Genomic DNA, 23,504 nt, shown 5'->3' on the forward strand with positions numbered 1-23,504 from the left:
ATAAAATTTTTTTTAAAAAAAGAAGCTTAAATGGAGTAATTATCTCTAATAAGATCAACCACTGGAATTTTTCTTAGTGAGTGTAAGTTATCAATTATGAAGTAAACAAAGCAATCATTTCCTCCAAAAAAGCAGTATAGAGCAAAACAAACAGCACCGTGTCAGGGAGGACAAAGAACTGCTGGGCCTTGGTGATGTGATCAAAGAAATCACTCCTCTCCAATGCCCTGACCGAAGAAGCTACAAACCAAACTGGAAACAAACACGGAGTCAGACCCCTGGGGAGTAACTTGTGATTTTTAAAGTGCGAGAGTGTGCTGTGAGCCTCTGACAGCTGCAAAGTCAAGGTCCCAGACATGATCTGGGGCAGAGAGTCATCAGCGTAGGCCAGGTGTGGGAGGGTCATGCTAAGGACCAGAACACACGGTGCCTCCACAAAAACGAAAAAAGAAAGAGAGGGAGGAGAAGACGGCACAGCTACAGAACAGGGGGAAGAGTGACATAAAGTCAGAGGCTTTAAGTTCCAGTGCTGGACAGGTCCCTTCCTGGCTGTGAGCCCAGGACTCTTAGGGGGAAATGTGGCTTGTCTCCCAGGGCTGTTGTGAGAACTAAATGAAACAGTGTATATAAATGTGCTCAACTCAGTCTGGCATGTAAGAGACATTCAATAACGGAAGGTCAATGAAATCTAAAGTTGCATCTACAGTGTAAGACCAGGAGAAGAGAACGCAGCCCAGTACTACAACCTAAAATGGGGAAGTTCCAAAGATAAAATATAATCAAGTATATCTGAGTCTACAAATGGAGTTGGGGGGGGGGGGTTGGAGGGGAGAGGGTCTCATGGATGGGAAAACCCTTAATGTAAATCTCTTCTCAGCCTCTCATTTCATAGATGAGGAAACCAAGACCCAAAACAATTTAATAAGTTACCTTGGGTCCAATGGACAGGGGGTGGCAGTCAAGCCAGGACAGAGCACACATCCAGAGACCACTTTCTGCTATGACAAGCTTCCTATTGCCTTAGACCAAAGAGGAGCTGGATTCACTTAAAACAGAATCATATTTGCTTGGGAATAAGAAATAGGATAAAATATTTATAAATATTTTGTTACATAGAATTTGAGCATCAAAGAAGGAAAATCAGCTGAAGGAGCAGCTCTCAAAGAAAAAAAAAAAGTGGGTGCAGTCAGAGCCGGGAAGCGAGTGGGTTCAGGATATGTGAAACTGAGCCAGCAGAAGCAATAGCGAGAGAGAATGAAAAGAGAGAAGCTGCCTGAGAAAAAGATACTTATGCAATTTTAAAATTGGAATATGATTGCTTTACAATGTTGCGTTAGTTTCTGCTGTATAATGAAGTGAATCAGCTATATGTATGATACATCCCCCCTCTCCTGGACCTCCCTTCTACTCTCCCTGCATCCCACCCCTCTGGGCCATCACAGAGCGCCGAGCTGAGCCCCCGTGCTTTATCGGCAGGTTCCTGTTAGCAGCTTCCCACAAGCACTATTTTCTGCTTGCTGTGTGCTTTGCTTACTTGCTCAGTCATGTCCAACTCTTTGCGACCCCATGGACTGTAGCCCGCCAGGCTCCTCCATCCATGGAGATTCTCCAGGCAAGAACACTAGAGTGGGTTGCCATGCCCTCCTCCAGGGGATCTTCCCAACCCAGGGATCAAACCCAGGTCTCCTGCATTGCAGGCGGATTCTTTACCATCTGAGCCACCAGGAAAGCCCATTTTGTGCTTATGAGACATTAAACAATAAAAACAGTATGGTTGGTTGTGCACCTGAGCTGTCCATATTTGTACAAGAAGGAGAGAAATGAAAACTGTCTGAGAAACTAGAAGGTGGGAGAGAAATCAGGACTCCGGGAACACTGCTTTTGAAGGAAAAATCTTTCCTGCCTTTTTCACCCAAAGAGGCAATGAAGAGGGAACTGGCGAAGATCCTTATGGGTCTGGACTGGGGTACTGGACTGGGCAACCTCACCCTTGATGTGTCACTTCATCACAACTTCTTCAAACCTCCTGAGTGCCTTTTAGAGCAGCTGAATAGTAGAGAATTCTGTATGAACATTTTTCTGTAGCATATGAACCTATTCCTTGAAATTTTTTGTAGCTAACTCCCAGGATGTGAGTTGCTGGGCATGACACAGATCGTTGTTTCAATGGTGTTAAGAATTTTCTGATTTTTAGTCCTTGAGGAACAATGTGCCATGCTTAGGGAACCAACCCTTGTTTAATAAATCAGAGTTGCTTCATTTTCTTTTTATGCTGGTTGACCTTAAACTGTCTTTGGTATGCCGTTTCTAGTGGCCTAGGAGTCACAGAGCAGCTGATCAGTGGCTAACAGGATTCAGTCAGGGATCAGAGCTCTTGTGAACACCTCCTCAGTACTTACCTGTCTTAATACGACCAAAGCCTGTGCGTCCACAAGATGTACCATGGAGAAGTCCAAGATGATGGTGTGGACGCTGGGTAGAATAGTTGAAGTCGAGTAAGGCACTTTTGTAGCCCTGACCTGAGTGTCAGAAGCCTCAGGGAGTGTGATCGTCATGCTCCTGGAAGGGTCATCAGAAAGCCAAACTTTCTCCACCTCCTCATAGTTTGGGTTTCTCTGAGATGTGGAAGATGTTATGTATGGTACTTGGTCTTCAGACATAGTCTGGGCTGTGTCCATGCTCTCGAAACGTGAGCAGCGGATCAGGTTAATGAAGGAGGAGTCTCGGCCCCGTTGAACTTCATATCGTTCGGTGTAAATAACCTGGGACAACAGAGTTGGGGGGGGGGGGTGCTGTGATAAGACTCCAAGAAGGCTGGAAGTATCTGCAACTATGCTGTTTCTGTCTACTAATTCACTTCCCTTGCTCTTGGAAAACTTCACAGACCACGCACTATACCTTTCTCCTTAGATATTTCATTTTCACTTCTAGCTTGTGACTAAAACCATATTGATCTTTTTTTTTAATTGGAGGATAACTGCTTTACAATATTATATTGGCTTCTGCCATACAACAACGTGAATCAGCCGCAAGTATGCACATCCCCTCCCTCTTGAATCTCCCCCCAACCCCTTCCCTCTAGGTTGTCACAGGGCACAGTGTTGAGCCCCCTGTGCTATAGAGCAGCTTCCCACTAGCCGTCTGTTTATGCATGGGCTTTCCTGGTGGCTCAGTGGTAAAGAATCTGCCTGCCAAGCTGGAGACACAAGTTAGATCCCTGGCTTGAGAAGATCCCCTGAAGAAGGGAATGGCTACCCACTCTGGTATGCTTTGCCCGGGAAATCCCATGGACAGAGGAGCCTGATGGGCTACAATCTATGGGGTCATAAGATTCGGACACAACGTAGCTACTAAACAACAACAATGTATATAAAGCCACATTCATCTTCCCTGATCCTCACCACTCACAGCATCCCCCTCCCCCCTACCAACTTCCCCCACATGCATCAGTGACATTATCATTGTCCTAGTGAGCCAGACTCAAAATCATCTTTGATTTATTCTTTTCCCTCATCCCTGGGTTCTAATTAGTCTCCAGCACCTACTATAACTTTAAAGCATTGGATTATAGCTGCTTATGGAAAAGTTGAACAAACTTTTTGGCCAAGCCGGTATTTCTTCCGTCAGTCCCTTTTCTCAACCCTCCTTTCTCAACAGTGAAACTGTTGTCTGTCAAACTTCCTCAAGAAGACAGAAGTTCCTAGAGCATGGCTGTATTTACCTTCCACTCCTCTTACCCTCCTAATGGGCCTGGGGTGCTTGGCATTGTTTAAGGACAGAACCAAGCCTCAGGAATACAATGGCAAGAAAGATGTGAATGTTAACTCTGCAGTCATGGCGGCCAGATTCTCCCTGGGGAGAGGGCACATGTCCATTTAAAGGATGAGTAAAAACCTATAAAGGAAATCTTAAAGGAAATCAACCCTGAATACTCATTGGAAGGATTGATGCTGAAGCTGAAGCTCCAATACTTTGGCCCACCTGATACAAACAGCTGACTCATTGGGAAAAAAAAACAAAACAAAACCCTGATGCTTGGAAAGATTGAAGGCAGAAGGAAAAGAGGGCAACAGAAGATGGGATGGTTGGATGGCATCACTAATGCAATGGACATGAACTTGAGCAAACCCTGGGAGATGGTAAGGAACACAGAAGCCTGGCATGCTGCAGTCCATGGGGTCTCGAAGAGTTGGACACAACTTGGTGACTGAGCAAAAACAGCAAGCTATATAGACAAGAACTGGAAGGCATGTGGGAAAATGAAGAATCTGTTTGCTACAGAAGTATACTTTGGGATGACGTTTCTTCAAGAAAAATCTGTTCTAATAATGTTGCTTGTGAAATAAACTTTAAAGATAGGGGAAAATGTAAAGATAACTATACATGATAGTATATATTGTATTGCTAAAAATGGTGTGGACAAGTGATAATATTACAGTTCAAAGAAGACAGATGTTCCCCAAGTCTTGACAGTCACTGAGGCCAGGCCTTTGGGGAACAGCTGACGGTGGGGTTCAGTGGTGGGGAGATTCAAGGTTCTCCAGGCAGAATAAACCTATAAGGGACTTCCTGGGTGGTCCAGTGGCTAAGACTCCACTCTCCCAATGCAGAGGCCTTGGGTTCTATCCTTGGTTAGGGAGCTAGATCCCACACGCTGCAACTAAGAGTTCTCATGCTGCAATGAAGACCCAGTGCAGCCAAATAAATACATAAAAATAAATACTAAAAAACAAAAATAAATGACCCAATCAAAAAATGGGCCAAAGAACTAAATAGACATTTCTCCAGAGAAGACATACAGATGGCTAACAAACACATGAAAAGATGCTCAACATCACTCATTATTAGAGAAATGCAAATCAAAACCACAATGAGGTACCATTACACGCCAGTCAGGATGGCTGCTATCCAAAAGTCTACAAGCAATAAATGCTGGAGAGGGTGTGGAGAAAAGGGAACCCTCTTACACTGTTGGTGGGAATGCAAACTAGTACAGCTGCTATGGAGAACAGTGTGGAGATTTCTTAAAAAACTGGAAATAGAACTGCCATATGACCCAGCAATACCACTTCTGGGCATACACACTGAGGAAACCAGATCTGAAAGAGACACGTGCACCCCAATGTTCATCGCAGAACTGTTTATAATAGCCAGGACATGGAAGCAACCTAGATGCCCATCAGCAGACGAATGGATAAGGAAGCTATGGTACATATACACCATGGAATATTACTCAGCCATTAAAAAGAATTCATTTGAATCAGTTCTAATGAGATGGATGAAACTGGAGCCCCTTATACAGAGTGAAGTAAGCCAGAAAAACAAAGACCAATACAGTATACTAACGCATATATATGGAATTTAGAAAGATGGTAATGATAACCCTATATGCAAAACAGAAAAAGAGACACAGATGTACAGAACAGACTTTTGGACTCTGTGGGAGAAGGTGAGGGTGGGATGTTTCGAGAGAACAGCATCGAAACATGTATATTATCTAGGGTGAAACAGATCACCAGGCCAGGTGGGATGCTTGAGACAAGTGCTCGGGCCTGGTACACTGGGAAGACCCAAAGGAATCGGGTCTCCCTCGGTGGAGAGGGAGGTGGGGGATCGGGATGGGGAATACATGTAAATCCATGGCTGATTCATGTCAATGTATGGCAAAAACCACTAAAATATTGTAAAGTAATTAGCCTCCAACTAATAAAAATAAATGAAAAATAAATAAATAAATAAACCTCCGAGAGCCTCCCCACTTTTCTCCATCTGCTCTACACTCTTTCAGGAGCTTTCACAATCCACTCCCTCTGGGTCTGCCTGAACTTACTGCCCAGGCCAAGCCTTTTACTCTGACGTGCTTGTGATCAGTAGTTCACTCGTGTCTGACTCTTTGCGATCCTTTGGACTGTAGCCTGCCAGGTGGCTTTGTCCATGGGATTTTTCCGGCCAAAAAAAAAAAAAGACAAAACACTGGAGTGTTTGGGCATCTTCCTGACCCAGGGATCAAACCCATGTCTCCTGCATTTCAGGAGGATTCTTTACTGCTAAGCCTCTGGGGAAGCCCTTACTCTGACAACCCCATGCTCACTTTTACCTCTGTGTTGCTGCCCAAGCCTATTCATGGACTGGGAGTCCTCTTTTTTCCTACCGGACGTAAATCCAATTTTCTCTCTCCTGCCCGTCTTAAGTTCATTACTACCGTGATGTTTCCCTGTCTTTTTGAGTTCATGCCCATATTTCTTTACCTGAAGTCAGAGTTGTTATAGACACACAATTTGGAACATAGCAATATGCTGCATGGTATGCTTCACCATACTATTTTCATCACTACTACTTTTTGTGCTATCAAGAAAGAAATAAGGGACTTTCCTGGTGGTCCAGTGGCTAAGACTCCGGGTTCCCAATGCAGGGACCCTGAGTTCAATCCCTGGTCAGGGAGCTAGATCCCACATCCTGCAACTCAAAAGTTTGCGTGCTGCAACTAAGACCCAGCACAGCTAAATAAATTTTTTTAAAAATTTAAAAAAAAAGAAATAAAACACTGCACATTAAACTATAATATTGCCATTGATTATATAATGTATCTAAATTTCAGAGATGGGAAATAATGTATATTTTTGGATGGATAAAATACAATAATAACCTTAAATGTCACATTAATGGAGTATTGTCTCTCCAGCTTGTTTGTTTCTTTTTTTGGCCATACAGCACAAGATTCCAGCTTGTGGAATCTTAGATCCCTGATCAGGGATTGAACCTGGGCCCGCAGCGGTGAAAGCACAGACTCCTAACCACTGGACTGCCAGGGAATGCCCTCAGTTGACTTAAAATTCCACGAATTGCTTCAAAATAATCCTGTGATTTTGATGGGTTATGGGTGGGTAGGGGTATTGATGAAATGATTGAATATGAGGTGATAAATCTTAAAGTGGTTGGTGGGTACATAGAGGCTCATTATACTTGTCTCTACTTTCATATAGGTTCAGATTTTTCCATGAAAAACTTTTAAAATAAAGAACAACCCAAATGAACCTTGAGGACATTATGCTACATAAAATAAGCCAGTTGCATAAAGACAAATACTGTATGATTCCACTTATATGAGGTATCTGGAATAGTCAAATTCATAGAAGCAGAAAGTCTAATGGTGGTTGCCAGGGGCTGGAAAGAAGAGGAAATGCCAAGTTGTAGAATGGGTCAGAGTTCCAGTTTTTCAAGATGAAAAGGTTCTGGAGATATATGGTGGTAATGATTGCACAACAATGTGAATGTATTTAACACTACTGAACTGTACACTGAAAAATGGTTCAGATGCTAGATTTTATGTTATCTGCTTTATATCACAATTAAAAAGAAAGACCTAGAGGCAGAGGCCCCTAAGCATTTGGTTTTCTTTTTCATAGTATCATAGTTCTGGGTACCAAGTATAAGCCCAACAAATACTAGATGATTATATCCTACTCTAAAATATATTCTCTGATGCCCTATAAACACTCTCTACCATAATCAGTGCAATGTGGATGCAAAATAAAAATCAGAGACAGTGTTAATTCTACTAGTAGAGTTGTTCCTCTTGGCAGGGAAGTTTGTATTTTCCAGGAGCTCAGGAGACGTATGCTCCATTCAGCTGTATGGGAATGCGAATGGGCTTCCCCGGGTGGCTCAGTATCCACCTGCCAATGCAGGAGATGTGGGTTCAATTTCCAGAATGGGAAGATCCCCTGGCAAGGGAAATGGCAACCCACTCCAGTATTTTTTTTGTTTGTTTTTTTTTACACTCCAGTATTCTTGCCTGGAGAATCCAATGGACAGAGGAGCCTGATGGGCTACAGTCCATGCTGCGTCACACACACACAAGTGCATGTTCTGTATTTGTTGGTGCCCATGTGAGGAGGGCTTCCCTGGTGGCTCAGAGGTTAAAGCATCTGCCTGCAACGCAGGAGACCTGGGTTCAATCCCTGGGACGGGAAGATCCCCTGGAGAAGGAAATGGCAACCCACTCCAGTATTCTCACCTGGAGAATCCCATGGACAGAGCAGCCTGGCGGGCTACAGTCCCCAGGGTCGCAAAGAGTCGGACACGACTGAGCGACTTCACTTCACTTCATGTGAGGAGGTGGGTGGGAAATGTGTGTGTGTGCATGTATGTGTGTGTGTGTAGATATGGCTGCCGCTCCAGGGTGTAGGTACACATGAAGTCCTCAAAGATGGAAATGAACAGCCCTGCTCTGGGGAAAGGGAATATTTAGATCAAGTCTGAGTTGGAAATGAATGAGCACTTTAACTCAGCTGCTAGAATAATCTTCTGAAGCACGTCTTCTTCTCCGCCCTCCCTACCACATCATCATTTCCCTGGTCACAGACTGATATCAGGAGACCCTGACAGACCCTTGGGAACCCCAGCCAGCTTGACCCTGCCCCTGACCCTGCTGCAAACTAGGAAACAATCTTTCAATCACTCATTCTCAGAAATCTACAGCCAGGAAGCTAAGATTAAAGTCAAGGAAAACAGGGACAACCAGGGAGCTATTGACAATCTCAACAAGCAGACTGTGCTCTGAGCTCAGATAAGTCACTGGTCGTTGGTTGAGAAGGGAGTCAGAACTTGAGACATCTCCTCCTGCCTCCTACTCTCAGGGTAAGATCTGACCTGAAAAGGAACCTCTGTCTCCATTTCTGAGTAGAAACGGAGATTTCTGATTATTCATGGTTCTTCTATGAGTTAAAATCCCTGAAGGAGTTTAGATTTTCTTTTTCTTTCTTTTTTTAGAAAACTATTAGTGCGGGGCTTCCCTGGTGGTACAGTGGATAAGAACCTGCCTGCCAATGCAGGGGCCACTGGTTCAATCACTGGTCTGGGAAGATCCCACCTGCCGCAGGGCAGCTAAGCCCATGCGCCACATCTGCTGAAGCCCGTGTACCCTAAAGTCTGTGGTGGTTGGTGGTTTAGTCGCTAAGTCGTGTCTAACACTTGCGATCCCATGGACTGTAGCCCGCCAGGTTCCTCTGTCCATGGGATTCTCCAGGCAAGAACACTGGAGTCTGTGTTCCGCAACAAAAGAAATCACTGCAACGAGAAGCCTGTGTGCTAGAGAGTAGCCGCTTGCTGCAACCAGAGAAAGTCTGCTCACAGCAATGAAGACAATGATACAAATAAACAAACAAATAAATAATTTAAAAAAAAAACAACACTCTACTAGTGCATTTCTTTATAAAATGTAGGAGAAAAGACGAGGTGTCTCTAACCCTGGGCGATGGCTCTGGATCATCACAGTTGCAGTAACACCGACAAATCCGTCTTCGCTGTGCGCCCTCTTCATTTTGACTGAACAGGGTATAAATTTCTTCTTCTGTAAGAGGCACCTTTACCATTTCAATCTGAAAGACATATGCTGGGTCTAATTCAAGTGGTGAGTGGGGGAGGGGAGAACACTCTGGGACCGAGAGGGAAGCAGGTGGCAGAGAAGCAGAGGACAGCCCTCACCTCCTCTAACACCTTGCGCTTGAGGTAGTGAACGTTGACAAATGTGATGGCATTGCAGCACTGGAAGATCTTCACCCCTGGAATGTTTGTAACCTGTAAGACAAATAAATGTACACTTGAGGGCAATTTTTCAGCTCTTTTATGGAGTAAGGGAAAAAAAATCCTTAGAACATCCTGGAGAATCTGTGTTCTTTATAAGCATCAAGAACTAACAAATTCCTCCCTCTGGTTTTCACCCCCTGCTTTCTTCTTTTCCCCTCTTATTTCTTCACACCTCTCTTTTTCTTGGCCCTCCTCCCTCTGAAGTACATTTAAAATTATCCTTAACTGGCTGCATCATTTTCCCCGCCTTTGTAAATCCATATCTGCAGAGCAGCAGAGAGGAACAAAGGAGCTTAGGTTTTTTTGTAGAAAAACTAAGCAGCAGGCGTGGTCCATCCCATCCTTTGGGCAAAGGAGTGGGACTCATTTGGATTCTTACCTCCCGATAGTCTTGGAAGCTTCTATAAATATTGGTGTTAGGGATCTGACCCAGGAGGAGAATCTTAGTTCTGTAAGGAAATGCATTTGCCTTTAGGTCACAGTTGCTTCACCTTGACATGGCCCACCTCCTATTACCCCAGACAAAATACCTGTGTGACTGAACAGTGATGATGAAGAAGGCAAAAGTTACTGCAACAACTAGTCCAATGTCCAGTCCCAGTAAAATTGCAGACAAGAATGTCACCATCCAAATGAGCTTATGGAAAAGAGGAAGGAAGAGAAAGGGAGACCGTGACAACAAGCAGAATTGAGACAATCACAAGTCCTCTTCCTCAATTCACCTTTATCCTTTCTCTCCTAACACCTAGGATTTAGAGAACAAATTCCACAGCCACATGGACTGATGCTGTCACAAATGATTGGGCCCTAGGGCTGCCTAGCAATTCTTTTATGCATTCTTGGTCACATCTCTCTTTAATTTTCTCTTAAAATGTCAGTTTCCGCTTGTGAAAAATTGGGGCAATAATATCTGCTTTATAGAATTTATTGAGATTAGAAATACTGTTTGGAAAGCAACCCAGAACACTGACCAAATTACTGGTTGCTATTTTAAGACCCATGATAGTCATTAGGAATCTTTAACATCCTTTTCAAGCCCCTGTCCCACCACCTACTCCATCTCTCAGCAGGTGATTTGACTTTCATTTTCATAACGAAGATAGGCTGAGGGGGAGGGATAAATTGGAAGGTTGGGACTGACATTTATACGCTACTGTGTATATGGGGAAAGAATTTTTTTAAAAGGAGTGGATATATGTTTACGTATAATTGATTCACTTCGTACACCTGAAACTAGCACAGAATTGTGAATCAACTATACCCCAATAAAAAAAATTTTTTTAGAAAGAAGATGGGTTGAAAATCCCTTAACTGTTTACTCCTGTTTACTGTTTGTTAGTTTCTGCACTCAACCTTCCCTTGTTCTCTCCGGGGCTGTTGGAAGTGCTGTCTCCGCTCCAAAGACTAGACGCTCTAACTGTATACTGGACCACATTCCCCTCTTAACTTCTCAGGGACCTGGATCCAAAAATGGTCTCTTTCCTCTTCTGGGTCCCTCGCCTCTCATTGCATCACCATCCCCTATCTTTCATTTCTTGCGATTTCCCCTATATGTCCTCTAGTTTTCTTCTCTAGAGAAAAGGGGAGCACTCCATCAGTTACCCTTCCTGGCAAGACGCCCTCTTCTCTTGTTAGGATTTGTTTCCTGTCTCCTGCAATGTAGTTCTATTAACCAGATTAAAAGTCATTCAAATATGCCATGTATGCTGAACCCTTTTTACTAGATCTGTGTGTAACTGCAGCTGCTTAATTACTTCTGTTTTATCGAACTTCATATAGTTGGAATGGGGTCTCAGTATTTCTGTGCACCCAATAACCTTGACTCCCGTTTTTTGAGCAACAGCAGAGACGCATCAGATGGTGGGTTCACACTGGTCACTTTCGCGTGTTCTCGTCCTCTCTCTGCAGGCTTCCCCTCCATCCTTCCCAACCTCCCCAGCGCATCTACACTCACACAGTCATACTGGCTCTGCTTCCACAGACTGGGTAGGGTATAAACAACTTCAAGGTAAGGCAGGACGTTACTCAGGATAATACCAGCCACTATAGCCTGTGGGGAAAAAATAAACCCTGCTTCATTTTCCCTTCATGGGTAAAGCTTCCAAATTTCCACAAAGGAACCACAGAGGCTTGGTCAGCCTTGCCACACAGAGGTATTCTGCACTAATATTTCATACCAATACCAGGTCTGTGCTACAACTCACTGTCCAATCAAATAACTATTCCCCACATTTGTCTCTGCTCACCTTTATAATTTATCAGACTCACAAGACACAGCCAGGCCGTGTGACTCACTTGGCCAGTGACAGCTCTCAAAAGCCCCTTTTATTTTAGAGTTTTTGAATGTGGACCATTTTTATTGAATTTGTTACAATATTGCTTCTGTTTTATGTTTTGGTTTTTTATGGCTGCAAGACATGTGGAATCTTAGCTCCCTGACCAGGGATTGAACTCATACCCCGCTGGATTGGAAGGCGAAGTTTTAACCACTGGACCACAAGGGAAGTCCCCACATGCCCCTTTTAGATTCAGGTCACTGGTTACTCACACAGACAGTGAGAGGAAGAGCAGCCACAGGTTATGATCCTCTCGCCCCTTCTGTTGCCATGTTGTGACTTCTGGTGTAAGGATGAGGAAAGACCCACAGGGAGGCTGGCTGGCACCTCTGGCCGTTTGTCTTATTCTGTGCCTATTCGACCTGGCTTTGTCTAGTTTGTGTGACATAACCTATGTGACTGATACTCCTATAGAAACCATTCTCAGATGGGATGACAAATTAGGAGAATGTCCACTCACAGAAATTCGGAAATAGTTTCAATTTGGTGTTTTTTTTTACCCCAGGCCTAATCATGATGTACTACGATTATTTCAATAGTGAGATACCACTGTTTTGGTCCACCACATTAAATTAGCAAATTTAAAACATTGAGGACATTCCATTAAAAATGGGTATTGCCCTTTTGAAAAATAATCTGGCAATATATTAAGAAATACTAGGGCTTCCCAGGGGGGCCTTAGTGGTAAAGAACCCGCCTGTCAATGCAGGAGACTTAAAATATGCAGATTTGATCCCTGGGTCGGGAAGATCCCCTGGAGAAGGGCATGGCAACCCACTCCAGTATTTATGCCTAGAGAAGCCCACGGACAGAGGAGCCTGGCAGGCTACAGTTCATAGAGTCGCAAAGACTTGGACATGACTGAAGTGACTGAGCAAGAAATACTGATTGATATGCTTTCATACAGAACTTTTGTTTTCCCCTTAGAAATCTATCCTAAATATAGAAAAGGGCAGGTGTACAAAATTGCTCATTGTTGTGTTATTTATAATAAAAAAACCTCAGATAACCTAATTTAAAATGATTAATAAGTGATAGTAAGAGTATCACATTATACACGAAATTAACAAGAATACCAGATTGTGAGTACAGTTAGATCACAATTACACAAAGTAAAGACTGCTTCCCTGGTGGCTCAGTGGTAAAGAATCTGCCTGCCAATGCAGGATACGCGGGTTTGATCCTTGTGGTCGGGAAGATCCCCTGGAGAAGGAAATGGCAACCCACTCCAATATTCTTGTCTGGGAAATCCCATGGACAGAGGAGCTTGGCAGGAGCCCAGTTCATGGGTTGCAAAGAGTCAGACAAGATTTAGTGACTAAACAACAATAGCATACAAAGTAAATACTATCTGTTTATAGAGAATAATATTGGTTAGGTATATGCCAAAATGTTAATAGTGGTTTGTGATTGTGGCTTCAGGGACTGCCACCTCTGTGTGTGACCAATCGATCTAAAAAATAGATTTTTATCTATTATGAATTTCCCAAAGTTTAAAAAGCAAGCATGTCTCCTTTTGTAATGGAAAGACAGTGTCTTAAATATAAGAAAATGAAGATCAATATTCATAGGGGTATAAAATCATCAGGGCCTCAAAGTAGAATCTAACAGACTTTAAGAAACATTTCTCATCCTTTTCCTAGCCATCTAGCCAATTAGAACTGATCCCACTCTCGGAAGTGGCTTGGATCCAGGCTTACTCTGGTTTTCTGAGGTTACTCAGTAACCAGTTGGATGCAGCAAGTCAGTAGAGGGGGGAGGAACAAAAATGAAGTCAGCAGAAATTACTTGTTTTCCAGCTTCATCTTCTTACCAGTCAAGAATCTCCCCAAATTTCTGCAATCAGTAGGGAGATGTGGTAGGAAAGAAGAAATTCAACTTCAACTTTTACAAGACTTTTGACTTGAGGTGTGAAGTATGAGGGCTCCCGAGGTATCTCAGTGGTAAAGAATCCACCTGCCAATGCAGGAGACACTGGAGACGTGAGTTTGATACGGGGGTCAGGAAGATTCTCTGGAGGAGGAAACGGCAACCGTTCCAGTATCCTTGCCTGGGGAATTCCATGGACAGAGGAGCCTGGCGGCTACAGTTCGTGGGGTCACAGAGTCAGACAGGACTGAATGACTGAGCATACACACAGAGCATGACAGGGAGACAAATCTTTTTCATGAAATATACAATAACAATGTTTACCTTTCTGAATATGAAGATAAAACATGCTCAAGTGCAAAGAAGAACTGAATTTGTATATATTTTCCATCATACAAGAGATAACATTTTGGTGTAGCCTATGTATTTTTTTTCCACACAAAACTGGAACAATATTGAATACACTGTTTGTATTACATTTAAAAAATGTATATTGGGTCCCTTGCTCACTAGTTGAGATCCTTGCCAGGATGCTCTACCAATTACTCTCCCAAGAATTTTGCAACAAACTACCCACAGTCCTTCAAAGAAGGAAGGATAGGTGCTTCCTAGAGGGGTGGAATGGGAGGGGAAGCTCAATAGGGAGAAAACAAATGTATACATATGGCTGATTCACGATGTTGTGCTGCAGAAACCAACAGAACATTGTAAAGCAATTATACTCCAATAAAGACAGGAAGGAACCATTCATGGTTTAATCCTCACAGAGAGCCACGGTTATAGAAATTCAGTTATTCCACTGATCAGATTGTGTTCGCATTTTCTCACCCAGCAACATCCTAACTAGATGATGTAAAAATAACGTTCCAGAACATGGTTGGCCAAAAGCAAGGGCTGTTCTATCCCCAACATATTTATAGTAAGGAAGGGCTTACCTGCTTTTATCACTGTGCATGCATGCCTGTGTGCTTGGTCATGTGTGACTCTTTGGAACCCCACCGTAACACACCTCTGTAAGGTGGACTGTAACCCACCTCTGTCCATGGGATTTTCGAGGCAAGAATACCAGAGTGGGGTGCAATCTCCTTCTCCAGGGGATCTTCCCAACCCAGGGATCGATCCCATATCTCCTGCATCTCCTGCCTTGGCAGGAAGACTCTTTACCACTGAACCATCTGGGAAGCCTCACTTTTATCACTACCCTGCAGTAAATTCGGACAGATTTTTATTTGAGATTTTTTTTTTTTAAATTCTGATTCTTCATGCTATAAAGGAAAAATATCACTGTCCAAAGTAAATTAGTGAGTGGCCCACCAAAAATAGACTCCCAAGAGTTATAGCTCTAAAGATGCTACATAAGCCTCATTCTGGAGATGACTTCTGCTAGGAATCAGAGGACAGCTTGTGTGATAAACACAAGCTTAATCCCACCCACCATGCATATATTCCATGGCTGGTTTCCAAGATCCCTGAATCACAAGAACCAAAGGCAGCAACAGCCTTAAGATGGTCCTGTTCTACTGAAACGTGATATTCACCAGGTGGAATTGTTGTTTAGTTGCTAAGTCATGTCCGACTCTTTTGTAACCCCATGGACTGTAACTTGCCAGGCTCCTCTGTCCATGGGATTTCTCAGGCAAGAATACTGGACTGGAGTGGGTTGTCATTTCCTTCTCCAGGGCATCTTCCTGACCCAGGGATTGAACCTGCGTCTCCTGCTTGGCAGGTGAATTCTTCACCACTGAACCACCAGGGAAGTCCCAAACATGTTCAAAAGGATGGGTATAATATTTACAACCACTCCAGCTTAGGGGCTGCTACGTCAGTGGGTAAGCAAGCTGCCACACCAGGAATAAAATCTCCTCCCTTGCTGCTGCTGCTTAGTCGCTTCAGTCATGTCCAGCGCTGTGCGACCCTATGGACTGCAGCCCGCCAGGTTCCTCTGTCCATGTGATTCTCCAGGCAAGGGTACTGGAGTGGGTTGCCATGCCCTTCCTCCAGGGGATCTTCCCAAGCCAGGGATTGAACCCAGGTCTCCTGCATTGCAGGCAGATTCTTTACCATTGAGCCACCAGGGAAGCCCCACCTCCCCACCTTAGTACTATCTAAAAATGACTAAAGGGAACACGGAGGACATTTAAAAAGAAATCACGGACACTGGGCATTGACCTATACTGTAACTTAGAACAAATTGATTATAGTCAGTAATTAATGCAACTGGCATATCTAAATGTAAAGTCATCATTCATTTCACACAAAGGGAAGAAATGGCATGGAAGTACATAGAGGCATTCTAGCTGAATACAGAATTAAAACTCAACTTTCAGTGTTGTGAACCGACCAAAAGACAGGGTGGCAGCGGTAGGGGGATTGAGTTCACATGAATGCAGAACAAGGACTTATGGAAACTGTTTAGGAAAACAGATGGCATGAATGCACAATGAGTTTCCAAGCCTGTGTTGGTAATGGGCGTTCTGGCATCTGAAGTCTATTTTGGTCATATTTAACTGAATCCTTACTTCTAAAAGCTTACTTTATAGCTAAAGAAATTTTTTAAAAAAGGTTAATGAGGATGAGAAGAATCACAATTGTTTCTTGAGCGCTTATTATTAGCTCAAAACTGTTCTCTCTACATTATACATATTATCATGTTTAACTCCTAGTCCTATGAGGTGCTGAGTCACTCAGTTGCGTCCAACTCTTTGTGATCCTGTCCATGGGGATTCTCCAGGAAAGAATACTGGAGTGTTGAGGTTTGACAGAAAATAACAAAATTCTGTAAAGCAATTATCCTTCAATTTAAAAAATAAATAAATAAAAGAATACTGGAGTGGGTTGCCACGCCCTCCCCCAGGGATCTTCCTAACCCACAGATCAAACCCAGGTCTCCCGCATTGCAGGTGGATTCTTTTGGTAGAGGCAGTTATTTTAAAGGAAAAGAACCAGAAATAGCCTGGGGCAACCACTGGAGATGAGCAGAATGCAGTCCCCCTCAGAGAGGCCCCCACCAAGATGTGACCTGATTCAGGCATCTGATCAGGTCTACTTACGTTTGGCAGTTTGTAGAAAAAGCGTGCCATCTTCATCATCAGGAGCAGCATGATGCCTGCGCCTACCAGAGATGCAAACTGAGGAGACAGAGCCAGTTGGGGAGAGAGCATCAGGAATGTACTGGTCCCTGTCTGCGACTGAGGCCTTCTGCTTGGTGACAAGCGTGTCATTTTTGTTTCTGTTTTTTTTCTTAAAAGGGGCTGAATATGTATGACCATCTAACATAAGTGCGTTTTCGGTGAACTGACATTGTTAGTTCTTATCAAAATGCTCAACACATACCAGGTACTCAATAAATACTTATTGACTGAATGTATGAAGGGTTCCTGAAAAGTTCCAGATGGTCTTGGATATACGAATCTTTCTTGCCATAGCTTTGTGCTGTGAATCTGAAGTCGCCTAAAATCCGGCCTTCATTTCCTCCAGACTTTAACCTTCCTTGAGTAGTTTTGAAAAGCCCTGGTAGACCCATTACTGCCAGCCCTAAAATCCCAACTGTTCCACCTCGCTCTTTTGGGGTTTGCATAGCTTCCCATCTAACAGCTTCAGTGGTGCTTCATCTTAATACCATGATATTCACTTCTGATTTTCCTACTTTTGTTTCTCTCTGCCTCGATACCATAAAAAAAAAAAAAAAAAGAAAGGTAATGAACATGAGTCAGGGCTGTTGACAGCAGCTCTGGATCCTGTTCCAGCTGAGTTGACTCCTCTGGGTTCATACTACTTGGGAAACAGTGATTCAGATTGTCAAATACAGGTAGAAAGCTAAAAAACATACTTCTCTTTATAATCTTAAGGCTCTCTGGACATAATCTTGAACTCATTGTATCCTCTGTTGATAAATTTCCATTGGATAAGTCCCTACTTAAACAGAAAAAATAATACAAAGCAGTGTAATTTCTCATGGTGATAAGGGTGGGGGGGGGGATAAAAACAAATCAACACAATAGCATATACTAACACAAACAAGCAACTTTAAATCTAAACCATTAAATGACCATGCAGCAATGATTGTCTAATATTTTTTCTCTTTTGTATTAGGTGTGAAAAAGACTTCCTACTGGGTTCTCTCTCACTGCTCACTGCTATTTGCCATAGAAACGTGTCACTGAAAATAATTGCAATGAAATCAATATCCTGCTTCCTTTTTTCTCCACCCTGACTGATACACAGCTAAGGGACCAACCCAAGGTGGAAAAGTTGAACCCTGAGAGAAGAATGTAGGCAGAAGGATTCAGGAAAATGGATCACTGTAACTGAAACTCAGGAAGTTCTCATGGCAAACATTTTATACACTGTGGAACTGAAAAAGGTAACTGAAGCCATAAGCTCCTGCAGCCAGTGTACAACTCAGCCTGTTGCCACATTGAATTTTAGGGTCGAGCTTCAGGCGGTCTCACGCTATAGAAGAAACGGCTTTGCTTAGCACAGGAAAACATATCAGGACTTCTTCCTACTACTTCTTTCCTCCAAAGTTTTTTGGATTACTTTTAAGGGAACAAAGACATACAGACACCAAAATTAGCTGTATAAAACCTAGTTTAAAATGACAATAAACCAAACACTGAAATCCCATAAATCTGGCTGCTCAGGGAAGCCTGCCAATAATTGTCTGTCCCCCATGGCTGCTTCCCGGCTAGCTCAGCTGGTAAAGAATCCGCCTGCAATGCAGGAGACCTGGGTTCGATTCTGGGTTGGGAAGATCCTCTGGAGAAGGGAAAGGCTACCCACTCCAGTATTCTGGCCTGGAGAATTCCATGGACTGCATTGCATAGTCCATGGAGTCGCAAAGAGCCAGACACGACTGAGTGACTTTCACTTTCACGGCTGCACACGCAGAGGAGTGGGCTTTGGGATCAGAGGGCCATCCTTGGTGGCGTTGTGCCTTAGGAGGATGCATGGTGATTCTCAGAATCCCAGACTCAGTGCGTGAACGGGGCCTAGAGGCAGCAAGCATATATTAATACAACTTGACATCTCATGCATGTTGTGCTTTTCCGCTTTGATTTTCCATCACTTTTTCAGGCTTTCTTGAACCAAGACTGACCCTACCTTCTTCCCGGGGACTCAAAGCAATGCGAGTTCTCATAAAGCACAGCCACTAGTGACATGAATAGTCTCAGACAACAACTGCTCCACAAGCAGTGGACAGAACATTACCATACACCGACCAGCACTCTAGGGACCTGGGGCAGAAGCTCTGTTGTCATCCAGTTTAATTCTCACAACTGAAAGGTTATCCTTATCCCCATCTTACAGATGAGGACTAGAGCCCCAGAAAGTGAAAGTAACTTCCCAAGGTCACACATCTAGGAACTACAGAGTCAGGTTTCAATCCACCTGACCAACTGACTCCAAAACCCAGGCTCTCTCCACTGCCCCATCTGCTTTCTCTAAAGAGAATGCAACTCATTTCCTTTTGTGATGATTTATTTCTTTTCTTTTTTAAAAATAATAACTCATTTTTAAAAGCAGTTCTGGGAGTGAAGTAAGTCAGAAGGAGAAAAACAAATGCATAAATGTGGAATCTAGAAAAATGGTACAGATGAGCCTATTTGCAGGGCAGGAATAAAGACACAGACAGAATGGACACGTACGTGGACACAGACCTGGAAGAGGAGGGTGGGACGAATTGGGAGAGTAGGACTGACATGTGATATATACATACTGGGTGTAAAATAGTTAGTGGGGCGCTGTTCTGTAGCACGGGGAGCTTGGCTCAGTGCTTTGTGATGACCTGGGGTTGGGGATGGGGTTGGGGATGATCCAAGAGGGAGGGGTTACGTGTATACATAAAACAGATTCATGACATTACAGCAGAAGCTAACACAACATTGTAAAGCTCCAACTTAAAAAAAAGAAGGAATAGGGTAAAGCAGTTCTGGGAGCCTGGGGACAAGGCAAGAAGGCTCATCCTTGGAAAGCAGGCAACAAGGAAAGGAACACAATCAGAGAGAAGAGGGAAGCACAGGGTCAGAACTGGATCAGCGAGAAGAGGGAGGACAGTTCGGCTGGCCTGCCATCACTTAAGGTTCAGGCCAGGGCTGAAAGGCTGATAGGTTTTGCTGCAACCAGTGAAGACAAGTTTCTAGACAGGGAGAAATTAAAGTGAAATCCAGACGCATTTTACACCGTGTTTATGTATGTCAGACATACATACATACACACGTACATAAGTGGCTCTTGGTGGCCGGTCATAATCAAATAGGTTCAGAGCCAGCCCCTAAGCTTCTCTTTTCTGCAGTCCTGGGGAGCTTTGAAAAAATGAGGGTGTTCTCAGGCAGGCTGAATCAAAAAGTCCCCAGAGGAGAAGGGTAGAGAGAAGAACCCCTGCTAGGGGATGAAGAAGGTGGAGTGAGTCCAGATCAGAAACTCAGATTGGAGGTGGGGAAGCTCACATGTGGAGGGTCAGGGGCCAGGGGCATTCTCTGCTTGAACTGGCGTTTTGCCCTGGGCAAGTCGGGGTCTTGGGGAAGAGCTTACCAGCATCCTGAGGGACATGCTTCCCTGTGAAGGGTCACTTCACCACAGAGAGAGATGTCTTTGGCAGGGGAGAACGAAGCCACAGCAGAAAACAGAATGAGAGTCACTTTGCCCAACAGGCTAAAGGCAACTCCAAAGCTGAACTGAAGCCCATCTTCCTGCCCTCCATCTATACATACTCTAAACCTCTCATGGTGATCCAGAAAAGCCCTACTTCCTCCATCGTTCTCCTTCCTGAAGTATTTATGGCACTTTAACATTTATTGTGTTTATTCTGCACTTAATTTTACTTGCACTGTGATTGATTTTTTTCCGACCATGCACATCTTTTCTCCCCAAATTTGTTACGTTTGTATACTAAATAAACAAAGTGTGTGGTCACAAGTTAAAGGGAACTGATGTCTGGAAAAGCTATTTCCATTTTTTCTTATCATAAAATCCTCTTATTTTGACTTCACTTGCATAGAACATCATTGTTTTTCAACAAAACTCATCTTCCTTCTCTGATCAGACAGTAGTGCAGAAGAGCTACCCCTTAAAAGACCAGTATGTTTGGTAGAAGCTCTCTGACAAAACTCAGTCCACATAAAATCATACAGTCTTACTCTAGACCCATGCTCACACCACTACCCAATCTTCTTTTATTAGCTTTCACCTGATATTTCACCCATAAACTGTGACACTTTCTCTTTCCCCATTTGAGTTTTGTGTCCCTTCTTCTGACACTTTACTTTTTTTAAGATTTTTTAAAAATGTGGTCCATTTTTAAAGTCTTTATTGAATTTGTGACACTATTGCTTCTGCTTTATGTTTTGGTTTTTTGGCTCCAAGGTATGTGTGGGATTTTAGCTTCCCAGCCAGAGACTGATCCCACACCCCCTGCACTGGAAGGCAAAGTCTCAACCGCTGGGCCACCAGGGAGCCCCTGACACTTTACTTTCTGACCACAGCAATTCCTCCCCCTGCTGTGCTGGGGTGGCTCCAGCTTGTCTGTGGCTTCTGATTCTCTGCCTCCTGAACTCTGACTCAGTCCATGGGCTTATTCCAGGTTCAAGTCTGATAGTTCTTTGACACTTATTCAGGCTACGTAACTGAGATGGGCTACCTCTCATGTTGTAAACTGTTTCACTTTTATCTGGTCAGTCTAAAACACGTGAATATTGGACTTAGAAAATCTCATGCCAGAAAACTGGGCAGAGAGCTTCCCTTTAAAACTTTGCCATCATTCTTTTTTTCCTCTTCCCTTCCATACACCTGTATATTTAGTTTACTAATTCAGGATATCTGAAGAGGATCTGACCTAGACAATTTTCTCTTACACAAAGGCAGAATGAACGTAAATTCCCTAAGCTCACCTAGACAAAGACTAGAGTCTCCTGTCATGTCCTTTGAGGAGTTAGAAAAGTTTCTAGTCCTGCTGTCAGGAAGGCGAGAGTTGTCTTGTTACTCTCACTGACTAGGACTGAGAATGTATCTCCCCATAGAAAAAGATGTTAATAGGTGATAGTTGGTTTACCTGAAATATTATCTTTATTACATGGAAAGTAGCTTCTTGCGGGCTAATATATAGAAGCCTTTAACAGTAATATTTTTACAGAAAATGATCTTCAAATTCCTCATTGACAGATAGCTTTTAAGACAAAAGCTAAGCAAAAATTAAGCCAAGCATGAAATCCAACAAGCATAATACAAATTCCTCCCAACAGGCATAACTGTAAAACAGCAATATGGTTAAGCTAATATAATCCCCTTCTGTGAATATACATATAAATAGACATAATTATCTCTGTATATTAGAGATCAAATTCTATTGCACACACCTGTTGTCTTCCTCCAGTTTTATCCTGGATAATGGTCCTGGCAACAGCACCAGTAAACACATAAGATCTGAAAAATGAACTGACGACATTGCAAAGGCCAATGGCTATTAAATCCTGTAAAGAAATGGCAAATACTTTAGGCCCGTTTTTTGTCAAGGAAGAAGGCTGACTTGAGTTTGCACTAAAGTTACACTGTTATTTCTTGTATATGAAGATAAGGTTGTTTGTATCACTTCAAATAACACTGAAAGATTATTGGAAAGAACTGAAGGATGGCAAATTTGATTTCTTCACTTTAGCTAAAGATCACAAGGAGAGCCCTTATCCAAAGTGAGAAAATGAGACTTTTGCCTTATTATTCTCTTTCACTTGATCACTAGGATGACAGAGAGACACAAAGTACTATTTTCTCGCTTCCTTTTATACTATCCTAAAGTCAAAGTGGGACACCAACTGAACCTGGGCCTCGGAGTGAAAGCCTGGGATCCTAACCACTCGGCACCAGCCCACACCAAGGGGCTTGTGCAATCTTAGTTCCCTGACCAGGGATTGAACCTTGGGCCACAGCAGTGAAAGCACCAGGTCCTAACCACTGAACCGTCAGGGAAGTCCCCCTGTTTCCTTTTTGATTTCTAGGGAATGGGCCAAACTCAGAATGGTTAGAGACTTTTTTAAAAAAGTGACAAAGACTATTTCTGGGAGACCAACTGAATTATGTTATTAGCCTAGTTTTGACATTCCACTGTATTTCTTGTTGTGCCTTGGTACGTGGTAGACTTCTAAGGACTTGGTGGAAAGGAAGATAAAAGGAGAGGAGAGGCACCCTGCCAACTTAACAACATATGCCTCCCTACCCCATATCTGTTCTAGAGTAACAACATACATATTAATTCAGGTAGCTTCAGAGTTAAGGATGTCACACTTCGCAAAAACCTTTGTTTAATTATAGCTCAAATAGTGGTCCAAGTGACTCTCTGGTTACAGTCTTCATTTTAGCAGAAGGCTCAGATTAGAGAACAAAGATTAAAGGGTCTGAGAAAGTAATAGAAAGGCTTGTCCTCTCACCTGGTTGGAATTGACGTTATAGTTATGGAAACTGGCAATCTTCCTGCCCAGAAATATGAGCAAAGAGGAGCTCACTAAAGCTAAGGAGAATGATTCTACAAGAATTTCAGTAAAATGGCTCATATCTGGCGTTACAGGAAACAGGAAGCTGGAATAAAACGGTGGAATTATTCCTAGATAGCAGGAATCATTATGGGCACCTCCCCCACTCTATTCTTATCATACCTTTATCATCCATATCAAAAGGCCTGACACTTTTCAAACATATTTATTTACTTATTTTTGGCTGCTC

At 43.2% G+C, this 23,504-nt stretch overlaps 1 protein-coding gene across 2 annotated transcripts in view; it reads right to left on the reverse strand.

Annotated features, from left to right (window-relative positions):
• The window catches only part of SLC26A8 (solute carrier family 26 member 8), an 83,027-nt gene that overhangs the window by 3,529 nt on the left and 55,994 nt on the right, over positions 1-23,504 (reverse strand). For both annotated transcript variants that reach the window (XM_043907289.1, XM_043907290.1), the window contains exons 9-17: positions 23,213-23,360; positions 22,148-22,261; positions 16,844-16,921; positions 11,543-11,638; positions 10,119-10,225; positions 9,968-10,037; positions 9,487-9,579; positions 9,249-9,380; positions 2,400-2,762 (exon numbers count right to left, since the gene is read on the reverse strand). In XM_043907289.1, the coding sequence (XP_043763224.1) occupies positions 2,400-2,762; positions 9,249-9,380; positions 9,487-9,579; positions 9,968-10,037; positions 10,119-10,225; positions 11,543-11,638; positions 16,844-16,921; positions 22,148-22,261; positions 23,213-23,360 (1,201 nt within the window). The remainder of the gene's footprint in view (positions 1-2,399; positions 2,763-9,248; positions 9,381-9,486; positions 9,580-9,967; positions 10,038-10,118; positions 10,226-11,542; positions 11,639-16,843; positions 16,922-22,147; positions 22,262-23,212; positions 23,361-23,504) is intronic.

This window comes from Cervus elaphus, chromosome 7 (genome assembly GCF_910594005.1).
Source record: "Cervus elaphus chromosome 7, mCerEla1.1, whole genome shotgun sequence".
NCBI classification, from domain to species: domain Eukaryota; kingdom Metazoa; phylum Chordata; class Mammalia; order Artiodactyla; family Cervidae; genus Cervus; species Cervus elaphus.